Raw genomic sequence first — 13,621 nt, 5'->3', positions numbered from 1 at the left:
TTTGGTATCAAAGTCGGTTTTGATGACCACCGAATCGGATTTATCTAGAGGTTGACTCTCATCTGGTCGATTCAACCGATCTGTCTCTTGAGAAACTTGACTATCCCTATCCGAACTTACACTTTCTAAATCATCAGGTACAAGTATGTTTACGCTACTGACTTCCTCAATATAGGTTTTGAATTGGTCTGTGTTTCTTGATTTGTCCATGTTTGGACTGGATGTCGAGATTCCCGCCTTCTTTTTAATTGTGGCGGAGTCGTAATTAGCTAACAGGTGACTGGATGGCGGAATATGCTGGAACACCTGGAAGAAATTGAGAAGGGATTAGAATGAACCTGTGAGGGTTGAATGGAAGAGAATGCCTCAAATAGTTTTTTAAGACTCTGTCCGCGATGTCATTGGATTTTGGAATGGCTCGCAGTTGGCTGAACGGATTTTTACCGCTAAAAAAAGTACACAGGTAGCGGCTAAAGAACGCAAAAGTTCCCGAAGCCGACGCGACGTATCAATAAATAATCAATAGTCTGGATAGGTGATCCATCGTCCCAGAAGACACCTGGTATCAAATTCAAATTTCGGCCATACGTCAAAGTGACTTTAGCCTAAGTACGTAACAAAGGGGTGTTCTGCCTCAAATAGTAGCCCACCACAGAAAAAGAGCATTTTACTCTCGTGTATTCGCCCAGACAGGGCTAAAGGTAGCCCTACGTATCAATAAATAATCAATAGGTGATCGATCGTCCCAGAAGACACCTGGTATCAAATGCAAATTTCGGCCATACGTCAAAGTGACTTCAGCCTAAGTAACAAAGGGGTGTTCTGCCTCAAATAGTAGCCCACCACAGAAAAAGAGCATTTTATTCTCGTGTATTCGCCCAGACAGGGCTAAAGGTAATAAGTACGTAACAAAGGGGTGTTCTGCCTCAAATAGTAGCCCACCACAGAAAAAGAGCATTTTACTCTCGTGTATTCGCCCAGACAGGTCTAAAGGTAGAAACACACTACCATCACGTTACGTGAGCTCACGTGACGTGATAGTAGTGTGTTTCTCCTTTTAACTTACTTTGAAATCGTTCTGGAGAGGTTTCTCTTTGTAATAGAAACTGCCCGTGTTGCCACCAAACTTGAGTTGTTCTGCAGCATTGTACTTCGAGTGATATCTGGAACGAGACGAAAGAATCGATTAGTATATTAGTAATGCGTAACTTCTCACATTTACTTCTCAACTTCTTCGTAAGTTAAGGGGAGAGAGATCGATTAATGGTGTTGGACTGGGAGCACTTCCTGCTGATGAGAACTGAAAGCTCGAAACAGGTGTTCAAGGAAGATCTAAAATTCTAAACTATACCACCAGGAATACCAGGATACACCTAACACAGCTTATTCCCTATAACAGGGGTTTCCAACCTTTTCTCTACGACAAACCGTTCTTGAGATATTTTTCCACGAAATGAGGGTTAAGCAACAATTAGTTTGGTTAATATCTGGATGGGTGATTATCCGATTTTTGCCAAATTGTTACAGTCGCGTCCTTGGACCATATCGGGATAGCATACCAAATTTCATTTCTCTACTACAAACCGTTCTTGAGATATTTTGTTCACAACCTTTTCAACATTTTCCACGAAATGAGGGTTTAGTAACAATTACTTTGGTTAATATCTGGATGGGTGACTGTCCGATTTTTACCAAATTGTTACAGTCGCGTTCTTGGACCATACCGGGATAGCATACCAAATTTCATCGCTTTACGACAAACCGTTCTTGAGATATTTTGTTCACAACTTTCTACTTTTTCCCATTTAAACCTGTAGTACGTACGTACGTAACGTACAGACCATGGGCTAAAAATCACTTTTTTGACATCAGGGGATCCCAAAACGGATATTTCCAACCATTTCCGAATTTTAAAAATTTGGACCGATTGCAATACTTTCATTAGGTATACCTCGCTATATACTGTAGTAATAGAAAGTAAAAAAGCAGCACGGTATTGCCAAATTATCACCCATCTGGATTCTGGATACCATCCACGCCCAACGGTCCTTAGTTTCAGTGATATACTTTGGAACTGATACATTCAACGTGCTTTTTAAAGAGGTTCGACAGAATCCGACCCGGGCGGGAATCGAACCCGTGACCTAGTGTAAGGCAGACGCACTACCCTCCAAGCTAACTAGGCTGGCAACACTTCTTCTTTTTGAAGAGGTTTGACAGAGGGAACTTTAACTGCTATGGTCTTATCGTCCCGAAATCGAAGAGAGAAGGAAGACAGGATAGGAGAAAGCCAGCCGTTCCGAGAACGAACATTATCCCATCAGGATAAAATCCGCCCCGGGCGGGAATCGAACCCGCAGCCTAGCGCTTACAAGGCAGACGCACTACCAACTAAGCTAACTAGACTGGCTCCTTCTATCAAACCTGTTAGAAAATCCTTGGCAGTCTATACAATATCGTCTCGTCGGACACGGAAAGCATAATAAAGCCTGGAATGCCTGGATTGTAAGCGTTGGATCGCGGGTTTGATTTAGGCCCGAAGCTGATTTTATCCCAAATCCTAAACAGATAAGGTTCGTTCTTGGAACGGCTGACTTCCTCGTATCCTGTCCTCCTTCTCTCTTCAATTCCGGAATGATAAGACCTCAGCAGTTACACGACCCTCTATGAAACCTAAACGAGTACTTTCTCCTAAACAAATTTTGTTCCCTGGGACCAAAGAGTTCTGTGCCGATAACGAAAAGCTCCAAATAATTCAAACATCCCGACAACACGAATGAATCCCGACCTGGTCAGGGATTCTAGTCTCGGTCAGGGACAGAAAATGAAGTCAAGTTTAACTTGAGTTATCAGCGATGAGACATCAAAGAGGAATTATTATTAATTAGATTCATATTAGACACCCAAATTAGATAATGGCTTACCTTATTATATAATTGACTATAATTGACCACAAAGAACCCTAGTCAATTATAAAATAAGGTAAGCCATTATCAAATAGGAACTTGAGAATCTGGATTTAAAACTCGTTGTACGAGTATGTACGTGTAGGTATAACTCTTGTGTTTGAAATTTGTTATGTAACTTTTTTAGGGGAAAAAAATCATTATGGGTCATCTTCAAATTCTCACCATTCAAATTTTTTCCTTCAAATATCTGGGTACACTTCAAATCCAGGTGCTTTAGCACGGTTCAAGATCCAATTTCATCAAAAGAAAGGGCTTAAAGAATGCTATCGAACCAGTGGTATTCCAAAATTGTAGTCATAAAAAGAAAAATTAGAAAAATGCAGGTGCTTTAGCACGGTTCCCACGAAATACCAGCCTAATACTGCACATGTTCAAATTAGAGATATTTATTAACATATAAACGTGATCCTCTGTGGTAGCCACAGGTGTTCATAGTGATGTTAATTTATTTGATTCAATGGGTTCATCAATATTTGAAATGTCTTCATCAATATTTGATTAATCAAATAATCAAATTACTTTCGTACTCAAACCAAATGATACATTCATCAAAGAATCGTTTGATTATCAAGGATGTTCTAGAAAACTACATGAATATTTTCTAGACAACCACAAAAGCTTATTAATTGCGATACCAATGACTTTATTTGATCAATCTCTTCATCAAATTGATATTAAAGAATCATTTGATTATCAAATGAACTTCTAGAAAACTACATTTGCTCTAATTTTCTAGAAGAGAGCAGAGTATATTTGCTATTTGCTCAATTTTATTGAGATGAAGTCTATTTGCTCAATTATTTGAGATTCACTTTGATTATAATTGATATGTCTGTGGTAGCCACAGGTGTTCATAGTGATGTTAATTTATTTGATTCAATAGGTTCATCAATATTTGATTCAATAGGTTCATCTTCATCAATATTTGATTCATCAAATAATCAAATTACTTTCGTACTCAAACCAAAGGATACATTCATCAAAGAATCGTTCGATTATCAAGGATGTTCTAGAAAACTACATGAATATTTTCTAGACAACCACAGAAGCTTATTAATTGCGATACCAATGACTTTATTTGATCAATCTCTTCATCAAATTGGTATTAAAGAATCATTTGATTATCAAATGAACTTCTAGAAAACTAGATTTGCTCTGGTTTTCTACAAGAGAGCAAAGTATATTTGCTCAATTGAGATTAAGTCTGTTTGCTCAATTATTTGAGAGTCTAGAAAACTAGATTTGCTCTGGTTTTCTACAAGAGAGCAAAGTATATTTGCTCAATTGAGATTAAGTCTGTTTGCTCAATTATTTGAGATTCATGTTTATTCTGGACCACAATTCACACATTGGTCTTTCTTTCTCGGGAAATGACCTTTCCTTTCATATTCCCACACTCTGTTGTTTCTGTTTGCTTCTGTGGTCTGTTGATCCAAGAAATGGTCATCGTATGATATGGTATTTGTAGAGTTGGCTATTGGATTGCCTATAATTATTTTAAAGCAGGTGTCTGTTGAGAGTCTTGTTTATTCTGGACCACAAATTCACACATTGGTCTTTCTTTCTCGGGAAAGGACCTTTCCTTTCATATTCCCACACTCTGTTGTTTCTGTTTGCTTCTGTGGTCTGGTGATCCAAGAAATGATCATCGTATGATATGGTATTTGTAGAGTTGGCTATTGGATTGCCCATAATTATTTTAAAGCAGGTGTTTGTCTTGTCTGTATTTCCTATGATTAGATATTGGACATGACGTTGTCTTAGGAATGGTTTAATTTACTTCTCTTCACTTTTTCTATTTGCTCTTGAGAACTATTTGCTTTTATAATTAATTTATCTTGTCCTCTAATTTTACCTGTGTGGGATAGATACTTTCTAGAGTTTCTAGTGATGGTTATGTGAATGTGAATCACCTAAACAGGAGAAGATTCTTACCATGTTTAATACTTAATTTATCCCAATCGTTACATAGTTTTATTCAATTTGGATGTGCAATTATAGCGCATCAACAACAGATACATTGCAGGTGTCTGTCTTGTCTGTATTTCCTATGGTTAGATATTGGACATGACGTTGTCTTGGGAATGGTCTAATTTATTTCTCTTTATTTTTTTCTATTTGCTCTTGAGAACTATTTGCTTTTATAATTAGTTTATCTTGTCCTCTAATTTTACCTGTGTGGGATAGATACTTTCTAGAGTTTCTAGCGATGGTTATGTGAATCACCTAAACAGGAGAATATTCTTACCATCTTTAATACTGAATTTATCCCAATCGTTACATAGTTTTATTCAATTTAGATGTGCAATTATAGTGCATCAACAACAGATACATTAGTAAAAGTACCTGCCTATACTTGAAGACTTACTAGCCCCAAAAGCTTAGAGGTGAAACGTTGGCTCGTAATCCAAGAGGATTCAAGCCCCAGTAGCTACATGAAAATTTAGTTACGTAATTTAACTTTCTACTAGAAGGCTATGAGCCTCACTTGGACAATGGACATTCTAACAGAAAAAAACTATACTTGAAGACTTACTAGCCCCAAAAGCTTAGAGGTGAAACGTTGGCTCGTAATCCAAGAGGATTCAAGCCCCAGTAGCTACATGGAAATTTAGTTACGTAATTTAACTTTCTATTAGAAGGCTATAAGCCTCACTTGGACAATGGACATTCTAACAGAAAAATTTGCATAAATGGAGTCTTCTCCCCTAAAATAAAATTAATCAAAGGTGTGCAGAATTCTTTCAAACCGACTCAACTTCTCATATTTGCCGTTTTAAACGCTCCCGTTAATTCTTTCACAGAACTGTTCACCGTCTCGAAACCATTCAATGGATGAACCCTCGAGAAGTACAAGATTCCTAACAACCTTGGCTCGGACAGGAAACAAGGTCAGAATTCTCGAGATAGTCTCACTTGTCTCTTTCTCTTTCATTTCGAAACATATCTACGAGTAGTTCAAAGTTTTTACTTTCATTGTTTCCAGGCTTATCTGATTCTTTCTCTTCACAAGTCTTGAGGAATATTGTTTCTTGAGGAATAAGTATTATACCTATCTTGAGGAATATTGGTTTGTAAATCGTCCACACGCACTATGATTTCTATAATATGTTTTTTTTCTATTGTCGAACTCCACATAAATTATCTACAAACCTGTTAAACTCTTTACGTGAATTGCTGTTTGTTTCAACTGTCGAACTCTACATAAATTATCTACGAACCTGTTAAACTCTTTGAATTGCCTTCGTACCTGACTGTTGTTATGAATGTTAATCTAGTCTAGTTGTTGGCTCTTTGATTCTTTGCGGCTTTTTGTATGAATAGTTACCTATCTCTTTTGTTGCTTTGTTTGTGACAGTATTGTCGGGAAGGTACTTATGTATTTTCTAGTTAGTAAAGTTTGTTGAAATTATTGTTTAACTCAACTCCACGTAAATTATCTACAGACCTGACTTCTCTGATTAATATACCGATAATCGAGTTATTGTCTCCTTAATTCTTTTCGGCTTTTTATGAAACCTATTTGTCTCTTTTAAAATTCTGAGACCTATCAATCAGAGACAGTTGTAACCATTCTGAGACCTATTCTCTTTTTTTACGATTGTATCCTATTGTTTCTGGCTTTCTCATAGGTGGGTGGATGCTACACGTATTGGTTGAGCCCGCATCGGTTTATCATGTGTATCATATTATGGCTCATTCTTTGATTCTTTATCCATGGAGCAATTTAAACTATTAAACACTCAAATCAAAATATTATCAGATTATCACCTACTTTGAAATTCTTCGAACTTATTTCTTAGAACTCGCGCTTTATCTAAAGCGCTTATCTCCTCATCTATTAAAAGGAACTTTCTTCTAAACTTCTAAGAGTTCCAAGCATTAAAAGCACGTGTAATATTTCCTTTACCACGTTCAATAGACCTACTAAGTCTGATACTATGGTTCTGAGTTTCTGACCTATCGATTCGTTCTTTTAGTGTTATTTGAAGACGTTTACCTAGGCTTTGGACATGCCCACGTACAGCGGAATATTTCTCAGATTTCTATTTTGTCTAGCAGATATACCTGGGTGATACTTTGGAACTTTTATCGTCAGTTCTGTCGATAAAGCTCTTCCCATCAGAAATGTCAATTTTACACCTTCTTGGATATTAAACGCTTCTAAGATTTCAAACACCTAGTAATCAGAATCAGGTAGTAACTTTTTCCAAACGATAGTGAGGTCTACGTTTGTGAGGTTTAATTAAAGATAGTGAGGTCTCTCTCGACAATATTGCATATGGTTAGAATGTTTTGATGAATGTTTAAATGTTTCTTCCCCTATAACTCGTGATTGCCTGGTCCTTAAAAGAAGAGAAATAAGATTCAGAAGAGGGGAAATCGTTGATCAAAATTTTTCCATAAGATGAATATGACTTTAGATCAGTCACTCACAATCAGGTCCGCCTGTCAGGTTTACCTAATACCTGTTGAGCACACAATTGCCTGGTCCTTAAAAGAAGAGAAATAAGATTCAGAAGAGGGGAAATCGTTGATCAAAATTTTTCCATAAGATGAATATGACTTTAGGTCAGTCACTCACTATCACGTCCGCCTGTCAGGTTTACCTAATACCTGTTGAGCACACACACTATCGGTTAGACCTGACAGGCGGACCTGATCAGGTGTCAGGAGGTCAGGACTACCTGAAAGTGAGTGGCTGGCATAAAACCTATGTCCTTCATCTGACTTACTTGTGTATATTATTCATCTTGTTCTGATTGAGCCCGTCCAGAAGGTAATTGTTGACGTTGGCGTTAGCCAGGGCGTTCATGTTACTGGGTGGTAGACTCCACACGCCATTGAGGCCGTTGGATTCTGCCCCCGCCGTGTCTGAAGTGTCCTTGAACTCAAAGTCCTGGATGGTATCCCCTCCTCCGCCTCCCCCCATGTGGAAACCACCACCACCTCCGCCTCCTGAGGAGCTGGACGATTGGGCAAAGTTGGAGACACCTGAAAAGGGGAGAAATTAAGAAAACCGTCGTCAGTTGTTGGACACCTATAAAAAGTGAAAATTTCATGGAATAAGTCCGTTTTCGGAGACCTAAAAAGGGAGGTAATTAAAGGAAAAAAATGGAGAAATTGAGAAAACCGTCGTCAGTTGTTGGACACCTATAAAAAGAGAAAATTTTATGGAATAAGTCCGTTTTCGGAGACCTAGAAAGGGAGGTAATTAAAGGAAAGAAAACCCTCCCATGTGGAAACCACCACCACCTCCGCCTCCTGAGGAGCTGGACGATTGGGCAAAGTTGGAGACACCTGAAAAGGGGAGAAATTGAGAAAACCGTCGTCAGTTGTTGGACACCTATAAAAAGAGAAAATTTTATGGAATAAGTCCGTTTTCGGAGACCTAGAAGGGGAGGTAATTAAAGGAAGAAAACCATCCAACCATCCGGATGTCTACAATATCATTTTGTCTACAAATGTCCCGTGTGTCTACAAAATGTATCTAACGCAAATCTGACAAGATAAATTCTTGTCTGATTCTGATTATTTCTGATTGCTCTCAATTATTCATGCTTTTGAATGCGGTTTATGACAGTCATTAATTCATGACACAGTCTTTGCACCACATTACCGCTCCGCGCTCCATACTTGTGGCATACCACAATGTCATGGCATGCAGTGGTGAGTCGTTCTTAGATCTTGTTGAAGTTCTACCACATATCACAATCAATATTAATCATCTACTATAGCTATACCACATGCTAGTCAAGAGCAGAAGTGACAAATTTCTCCAGCAACGAAGACTGTCGGTTGACTTGGTTGTGGCATTCGAAGTGTTTGTTGTTCTCTTTACAGATATCTGAACATACATGCCGGATGAGCATGCTACGAAGCTTAAGGCCCGTCTCACATTAACGCCTGACTTTGAGTAGCTCGTAGTCGCCTGCAAAACCAATTTCTCCAGCAACGAAGACTGTCGGTTGACTTGGTTGTGGCATTCGAAGTGTTTGTTGTTCTCTTTACAGATATCTGAACATACATCTTATGAGATGCCGGATGAGCATGCTACGAAACTTCAGGCCGTCTCACATTAACGCGCGACTTTGAGTAGCTCGTAGTCGCCTGCAAAACGGAACCTTTGAAAATGATCAGGTAAAGTCTATAGAAGGTCTCTATCGTTTTCATAGGTTTGGTTTTATAACCGACTACGCTTGCAGTCTAATGTGGCAGAAATTTTTGGTAATAAAAAAAGTTATTGCCAAAAACTGTACAAAACTGCCAAAAACTGTACAACTGTACATAAAAGACCTTGGTTAGACTGCGGGAGTAAAACAAGGTATATTTTTTTACTGCTTTCTTTTAGGTGGCAGGGTTCTCTTGGAGGAGCTCTTCCACCCAGACACTATTTTATTCATTTATTTTATTTTTATTTATTTTTTCACTGTAAGGCTTTAAGATGTTTTACCAGGGAGGTCTTGAATGGAGGGATATTCTATTCTAGTCTATCCTACTCTATTCTACATTACCTTTGCCGACTAGTTTTCCGACAGACCCGAGTATGCTCGGTAGAAACATGGCTATCAGGATGGACTTAACGATTTGTATCCCGATGAAGAAAGGAAGGAGCAGTTTCTTCAGAGCGAACGCAAAATAAATAAATATAATCTTTAATTTCTTAAAATAAAAAAAAACCTATAGGTACATATGTATATAGGTACCACCTATCTACGACTATTTTTGTCTGGTTATTTCAGATTCTGCATGTACGCCATCAGTAGTCCTTAGTTGGATCTTGATGGCACAACATCTGGTTGTCATGGTAACACACATACACAGTAACACACATTGGCAATCAAAACCTCCCGCAGAGTAATCGATTTAATTGAGCATATTCAAACCAAAGAATTACAATATGCTCTACTTTTGAGCATAGTCAAAGCAGCGGTGGCTTATTGGTAAATTGGTGCCTGGTTTTGCATATAGGTAGGTATATAGGTATGTTTTATTTGGTATCAATTTTTTTTTTTTTTTACAAAGAATTTCTTATCCTGAGCTTAATCTAAACTTCTAAGATCCCTTTGCCACCCATTCCGAAAACGAACCTTATCTGTTTAGGATAAAATCCGCCTCGGGCGGGAAACGAACCCGCGACCTAGCGCTTACAAGGCAGACTACCCTCCAATCTAACTAGGCTGGCTATCCGTTGGCTAAAAATTTCTTGAATCCTGAATTTTTGTGATTAGGAAAAAGGGAAAGGTTCTGAATTTACCTGTTGGCCTGTCTGAGGGCGTATCCACTCCGGTAAAAGCTTCATACAGCTTGTTCAGGTCCACATTGACGACATGGTTTTTCGAAAAGGTCTCGATGGATCTCGCCAGCAGTTGGCTACTTTCTTCGCCGTGTTCAAGATCGTTGTTCACGAAACTGTTGAACTCATCATCAATAGGTTCAACAGTAGGTTGTATCGTTACGCCAGAGAAGATGGTAAATTTGTTGTAGGTTGGTAGATGAATCGACTTGAGAACCGTTTGATTCGTTTTGGTATCAAAGTCGGTTTTGATGACCACCGAATCGGATTTATCTAGAAGCTGACTCTCATCAGGTCGATTCAACCGTTCTGTCTCTTGAGAAACTTGACTATCCCTATCCGAACTTACACTTTCTAAATCATCAGGTACAGGTGTGTTTACGCTACTGACTTCCTCAATATAGGTTTTGAATTGGTCTGTGTTTCTTGATTTGTCCATGTTTGGACTGGATGTCGAGATTCCCGCCTTCTTTTTAATTGTGGCGGATAGTTTGAGTCTTTTGCTGGGAAAATTTGTTTTGGCATTGGCATTGGTAATTTGAGCAAGGTTTTCATGGGTGAAGTCTTTGACTATTGTATTAGGGGTTCTATTTACAAACGGGGTGTTCTGTACACTATTTAAATCAGGGTGTTCATTTACATTTGGCTGTGCATTCAATCCCCAGCCGTCTTTCTCATGGTTGGGAGACCTTTCCAGTCTGTCAAACACATCTGACGCCATCGTTTCATTTACTCTGTACAAAAATGTCTGGCTTGGTCTTCCAATCCTCGACTGTTCGCCATTGCTGAGTGACCAACTACTACAGGATATCTGCTGATAGAATATAAGCATAAGGAATACTAAGATGAATTGATTTAACATTATGATCGATTTTCTCTTGGGCTTTCCTTTTCTTTTTCCTCATACTCTTGTTATGTGCTCATCATTTGCAGATTTCGAACTGGGTTCATTTTGGTTTAAGTTTTAGTTGGATGTGACAAGGATCTTGCAGGGTGCTTCATGATCAGGCGCTGTCTCGGATCTGGAACAGAAAAATGAGGGATCAAACTAGAAAATGGGCCAATAGGTTACTCACAGTGCGTATCCATCTGTTTTCTACATGTGAGATGTGCTATATTATGAAAGTAAGTAATTTATGTCCGCACAAGTTTGCTGTATTAAGGTGTGTTCAAACATCGTCGATCGACAAGGTGAATCTATGTTGTCGAGGCAGTGTGAACGGTTCAGTCGACATCGATCGATGACCGGTCGACTACCTATGTGTGGATACATTTTCCTTTAAAAATAAGATGACTGTAGGTATATCTGACACATGTGGATGCCTGAAAGCCTGAACTATTCCTGACCCAAGTGTCCCCTCTGTGAGGCACTTCACTCAAGGAAGTAACCAAGAATACTCAAATAGGCTGTGTAATTAACACAAATCACACAGGTTAGTTTGTAAATAACACACACTTGCAAATATCTGTGTTAATTACCATTCATCCGTACTTGTACGACAGAATTCAACAGAATGGCACACAGGGCAAATCCATGCATGTATTAGGAATAAGCAGGACTGACTACAGGAAAAGGGTAGAGTGAGACTATGGTTGATTTTTACCAATCAGTCCCTAGAAGGCCTGTTAAGCGAACAGCCTGTTAAGTCCCATTTGATTTGTATAGGTTTAACAGGGCTGTTAAGCTAAACGCGTGTTAAGTTCCATTTGATTTGTATAGGCTTAACAGAGCCGCTAAGCTAACAGCCTGTTAGGGACTAAAAAGTAGGTTGGTGAAACCCACCCTATGTCTTCCGTAATAGACAAGATTGTCTTTTTGATGGTATCTACGTTCGACAAATATACCTACGTTTGTTTGATTAGAGGTTGATAGAGGGAACTGTAGCAACAAAGTTCTCCGGAATTTGAAGAGAGGAGGAGGACAGGATAGGAGAGAGCCAGCCGTTCTTAGAACGGAGCGGAAATCTAACCCGTGACCTGGTGCGTTCTGGAAAGCGACGATATCAAGGCGAGAATTGTTTAAGGTACAAATCTATGCAGGAGTAGTTAACATTGTTGAGTAAAGAAAATTCTAAGACACATCTAACTTTGTACACCGAATTGGTATAAGTTACAAAGTACGGTATGAAACACGTCAACTAAACTGAAACAGATAATTTTCAAAAACATTTTGTGTACTTCTTGTACGTAACTGGTATTACACATATTAAGCGATTATAATCCAGTTCATTCAGATTAAATAAGGTAGACAAGATTTTTAGAAAGCGTCTGCTAACAGGTAACCTTCGAAAGAAAACTGAAGACGCCACCCAATTTAGTACACCGAATGGGTTGCTTGTAATACCGGTATGACCGACACAGTCAGACCAAACTAAACCAATAATTTACACACATCACTATTTCACAAAAACATGAACGCCAAAGGACCAAGGTCGTATTTAGACTGCCAGACTGCTTGCGAACCAAAGTGATTTAGTCCGTTTACCCCATTCAAAAGTCGAAAGAGTCCACCATTGGTACATCGACATTCTACTCTAACATGCTAACATCGACACAGGGTGTTTATCCAGGTTGTGCAGCTAGCTGCTCCCACTGTAGATACAACAGCTCCTAACACCACGCCAAAGTCAGATGTAAGTACCGCCGCAGCCGTTGACCACAGCTGTGGTCAGCTGTGGGGTCGGAATTGTCTTTATGGCGTGCGTGTTGTGATAGTTATAAGTAACTGTTCATAGCAAAAAAATTTAAATAAATAGTATACTTTCCAAATCCCCTTGACATTAACGATTTCCGGAATCAGCACGGGCTTTTAGCTTCTCTATGCCTTCTTTCCTATCGCTACTTTCCGGTCGGAAAGGCTCTTCGCTTGTAATAGGCAATGTCCTGCGAAGAAGGCAGGCTATGTTCAACTTAGAAGGGTTTCCTTCATTACTATGCTTAGGCCTTTTGCTCCTTGAGTGTCTGTTTAAGCGCCTCATTTAGAAACACTTCAGGGAGCGCCTACAAGTAACTAGAGTAAACTCATTAACAGGGGACTCTCTTTTTTGAATGGTTGGACGAGTGTTATTAATGATTAATATTTACTCTTCAAGATGTTATGCTGTTGCGGATTATCATTATAAACGATTAGAAAGGATTGACGTATTCTCCTCATGTTGATCTCACCAGGGAGCTACAAGCAGAACAACCCAACTTTTACCCGTGCAGGAATGTTGGCGTCCGCTTGCTAAAATTTGACGACAATTAGATGTTTTAATTTCCCAGGAGAAAATGAGGGTCCTTGAATTTTTCTATAATATTATAATCTTATAAACAAATCGGCACTCAACCACCTTTTCACCCGGACGGAACATCC

General features: G+C 38.9%; 1 protein-coding gene across 1 annotated transcript; it reads right to left on the bottom strand.

The window, feature by feature from the left end:
* Positions 1-120: 120 nt before the first annotated feature.
* LOC103520216 lies at positions 121-9,585 on the bottom strand (the record flags this gene model as incomplete). The annotated part of the gene is made up of 4 exons (XM_008485310.2): positions 9,485-9,585; positions 7,706-7,964; positions 1,067-1,163; positions 121-306 (listed from the first exon to the last, which is right to left on the bottom strand). Coding segments are annotated over exons 1-4 (591 nt in total), but the record flags the coding sequence as incomplete, so codon positions are not given.
* Between the last annotated feature and the right edge of the window lie 4,036 nt (positions 9,586-13,621).

Source organism: Diaphorina citri, unplaced genomic scaffold (genome assembly GCF_000475195.1).
Source record: "Diaphorina citri unplaced genomic scaffold, Diaci psyllid genome assembly version 1.1 scaffold3332, whole genome shotgun sequence".
Taxonomy (NCBI): domain Eukaryota; kingdom Metazoa; phylum Arthropoda; class Insecta; order Hemiptera; family Psyllidae; genus Diaphorina; species Diaphorina citri.
Note: the sequence above shows the minus strand (reverse complement) of the source record. Positions and strands in the feature narration are given on the sequence as shown.